This window comes from Photinus pyralis, unplaced genomic scaffold (assembly GCF_008802855.1).
Source record: "Photinus pyralis isolate 1611_PpyrPB1 unplaced genomic scaffold, Ppyr1.3 Ppyr1.4_LG8, whole genome shotgun sequence".
NCBI lineage: Eukaryota > Metazoa > Arthropoda > Insecta > Coleoptera > Lampyridae > Photinus > Photinus pyralis.
In genome coordinates, this window is record NW_022170819.1 from 35,392,463 (window position 1) to 35,396,252 (window position 3,790).

Consider the following 3,790-nt stretch of genomic DNA (forward strand, 5'->3'; position numbering starts at 1 on the left):
CGGACGATTAGGATTTATGGGATAATGTTTGTGATTTTGTATTCGTTAGATTTTTTCGTTTATTTATAATGTTATAGGTTCTTCCGATTCTTCAATCGTTTTTGCATTTTTGAGTTCATTCGGTTCCATCAAAACCTTCAGATTAATTAAGGTTTTCCGGACCTTTTTTTTAGATTCGTAATCAAGTTCTGTTAACGACTTAACATTTTTCAAATCCTACAAATCCATTCGTCACTTCTGGTCCCTAATTTAAGTTTTTAAAGACTTCAAATTATTATAATTCTATGGACGCCTTGCAATTTTTGGGACTCTCACGTTCATTCCGATTCGTTTGATTTTCCAGATTCTGCGCACTGTTTCAATTTTAAGTTTTCCATTTTTTGAAATCCTTCATTTCATAGTGTCGTTTGAATTATTCTCATTGGGTTCTTCGTGTGCCCACATAACTACTTTTGAGGTTGAGACAGCAGAATTTCTGGAAGATCCGCACTCGGCACTATCCTCAAGATTTTTGCATATGTATCCTTATGTTGTTGATCCCATAGAAATCGCAACTTAAAAAACAGATCAAGCTTAGACTTACGTATCGTGTACCGTTTCGTAAACAGTTTGAAATGGTCTTCATCAATCGACAAACGGCTTTATCCGAGGCTTTATCTTTCTCTCAAGTATGATGACCTTATGCCTCCACAAAGCAACAGCTTGGTGAAGTTATCAAAACGAAAGGTTAGCGATAAGGAGAGATTATTTCTTTATTTTCGTAGTATACTTTTTCGTGAACGTTTGGACACGAGAAGAAAGAGTCGGTTGGAGATAGAGGTCAATAGTTTTAAACCTGTTGCTGAGGCTAAACTCCATTTAAGTCAAAATGGTACCGCTTATTGTAATCCTTTTAGCGTTGTTCGCTTTCTTTTTCTATAAACAATTCTGTAAGCCGCTCAAGCACTGGACGAATCCAGAAGTTCCACATGACTCACCCTTACCAGTGGTAGGCAATATTCTCCGGACGGTGCTACGAGTGAAATCCTTCAATGACATCCTTAAAGAGTTGTACAGGAAATATTCCCATAACAGGTACGCGTGGACCTCACCAGTCAATTATGTGCTCAATCTCTTTGCAGATACTTCGGATTTTACATGTTCAGCTGTCCGAGTTTGGTAATATGTGACCCAGACCTAGTGAAACAAATCTGCATCAAGGACTTCAGTTACTTCAGTGACCACAGGCCATTTTTGCAAAAGAGCTCGGATCCTACCGTCAGCAAACTGCTTTTCGCGAGAAACGGTAAGTGAAAGTTGTACGTTCCACTCTAACGTCTCCTTGTAGGTCGCGACTGGCACGATCACCGAAGAACGCTAGGCTCTGCTTACACGCAAAGTAAAATGAAGCAGATGTTTCCCATGCTGAACGAGTGCATCAGGCGACTCATTCACAATCTTCCCAGAACCAAGGAAACGATCTCGGTCAATTTGCACACTTTGATCATGAAATTCACCAACGATCTTGCGCTCAACAGTTCATTCGGAATTGAGTGCGACTCATTCAACGACTCAGAAAATGAGTATCTCAGAATTGCCCAAAAAACTTTTGTTCAGTCAAAGTTGAAGGTGTTCGGGTTTCGCTTGGCCGCTCTCAGCTCCAAAATTGCACAGGTAACCGTCGCGCTTTTTTAGAAACCTATAATCGCGGTTTAAGGTCATCAAAATCAAACTGTTTAACGAAGAAGGTGAGGCGTTTTACCGAAAGATTGTCAACGAAACGCTCACCTATCGAAGGGCGAACAACATCACCCGCATCGATATGCTGCACCTACTAAACGAAGCCCAAAAGGGACGACTTCAGTACGACAAGGACGATCAGGAGGACAAACAAGACGTAGGGGAGCTGGTAACCGGACAAGGTTACGGCGAAATTTCAGATGACGACGTCGCGATGGAGTTAATGGGATTGTTCCTCGCCAACTTCGACATGTACGGACTTCTCGTCTGCAACTCGCTCTACGAGATTGCCCTCCACCAGGACGTTCAGGAGAAACTGTTCAGGGAAATCGACGAAATGTGGCAGAGCTGTGATGGAAACTTGACTTACGAAGATTTCAAGAAGATGAAATACTTGGATATGGTTTACAATGGTAACGCTTCGCAAGGGGTTTTCAGTGGTTAATTTAATTGACTTCCAGAGTGTCTCCGTTTCCGTAGTCCGCTAATGGCCTTAGATCGTTGCGTAACAAAACCATACACGATCCCTCCCGTGCTGCCCCACGAAAAACCGCTACATTTGAAGCCCGGCCAAGACATTACGATTCCAATCTACTGCTTCTCGCGCGATGAGAAGTTCTACGAGAATCCAAACAAGTTCGATCCGGAACGGTTTAGCGCCGAACATAAAAGCTCGATTGATCCGCACACGTTCATACCTTTCGGGTGTGGACCAAGAATGTGCGTAGGTAAGAGGGTTAGTGCTCTTGAGCTTCGTTGGGTAACCGAATTTGCTTTCAGCTTATCGTTTGGTGGCACTACAGACCAAATTCATTATGTTTCACTTGCTGTTACGGTTTAGGCTCGTGCCTACGGAGAAGACCATCATTCCGTTTCCGGAAGGAAAAAAGCACAATATTCTCAGCAGCGAACAGGGATATTGGGTGGGTTTGAAATCCAGAGATTAACCGTAGTGTACCCAACCCCCTAACTCACACTTCTTTCTTTAATTTTGAATGGAAACCACTGACATGGCTACCTTTTGTTAATTTGTTAATACTAACCAATTTGAAAATCGCTACTGTAGAGATATGTCATCGTCTCCGAATCTCTCCCTCTAGGAAACATTTTTTCAGACGTTCAAGCACGAAATTAACTGCTGTTTCATTGTTGCACTTTTTACAGTATTTACACGTTGTTTTGTGTTCTTTTTTATAATAGTAATAAAAGCTTCGTTATTACCTTTTTTTGTGTAAAGTTACACCTATTTATCGCCCGTAGTTATTTATCGAAAACTGAAACACTTTGAAAGAAGGAAGAAGAATCGGAAGTGAGAAAGGGAAATTGTTGTAAATAGGAGAGGAAGACGTTAATTGAAATCTGGGGGATTACCTACGAATAAGCACAGAGTTGGTGCATTGTCCTTGAATTTGTTATCTCAGAGTATATTTTTCTTTTTAGAATTGTTATAATTGCGTAATATTTTTTGTTTAAATTCACAACAGATGGCAATTCTGTTTCTATGGAAACGATCGCGACGGCAGAACAGAACGTCTCTAAGATAAATTCAGAATTGTCAGAAGCTTTACAACTATTTATATGGCTTTTGCTATAAAATAAAATTTTGTATTATACACTAAGAAAAAGGGAAACTAACCATCTCGTGAGAGTTAATTCACTCAATGTTTAAAACATCCCTTTAGCGTCTTGTATAGTAAATAACTATTATCTGATTGTTTTTCCATGGTCAGGAGTCGTATCAGTTGAAAATTAATTACCGCACATGTTAAGATATATATCTTATAGAAGAAATGGTGTTCTTTTAACACTGGAATCAGCCAGTTACACGACAGTAGAAAGGAGACCGCCATCCCCTCCACTGCGCTGCGCTGTGATTTGCTGCGGCATTATGTAGCAGGGAATTTAAATTTATGCGGGAGATTTGAATTTTTGTATTTGCTGGTGTTGGCCATTTTGTGGCAATTTTTGCGGAAGATTTAAATTTTTTAATTTTCAGAACACTCATTTTGTTGCGGAAGATAATAATAATAATGACGTTTATTCATATATTATATACAAAAGTAACAACACA

The 3,790-nt window shown here is 40.0% G+C and overlaps 1 protein-coding gene across 1 annotated transcript; it reads left to right on the plus strand.

Moving 5' to 3' along the window:
• The first annotated feature begins 762 nt into the window (after nt 1-762).
• Nucleotides 763-2,941, plus strand: LOC116179387 (cytochrome P450 9e2-like). The gene is made up of 6 exons (XM_031499176.1): nt 763-1,074; nt 1,122-1,285; nt 1,328-1,653; nt 1,697-2,132; nt 2,181-2,447; nt 2,500-2,941. Exons 1-6 carry the CDS (start codon nt 869-871, stop codon nt 2,664-2,666), a joined length of 1,566 nt encoding a protein of 521 aa, XP_031355036.1. The 5' UTR covers nt 763-868; the 3' UTR covers nt 2,667-2,941.
• The last annotated feature ends 849 nt before the right edge of the window (nt 2,942-3,790 follow it).

What these genes read in the sequence shown, in the direction of transcription:
- LOC116179387 (XM_031499176.1), top strand. Translation starts at nt 869, where the DNA reads ATGGTACCGCTTATTGTAATCCTTTTAGCGTTGTTCGCTTTCTTTTTC. An exon ending in ACTGCTTTTCGCGAGAAACG is followed by an intron (nt 1,286 to 1,327) that starts GTAAGTGAAAGT and finishes GTCTCCTTGTAG; the next exon opens with GTCGCGACTGGCACGATCAC. An exon ending in TCAGCTCCAAAATTGCACAG is followed by an intron (nt 1,654 to 1,696) that starts GTAACCGTCGCG and finishes TCGCGGTTTAAG; the next exon opens with GTCATCAAAATCAAACTGTT.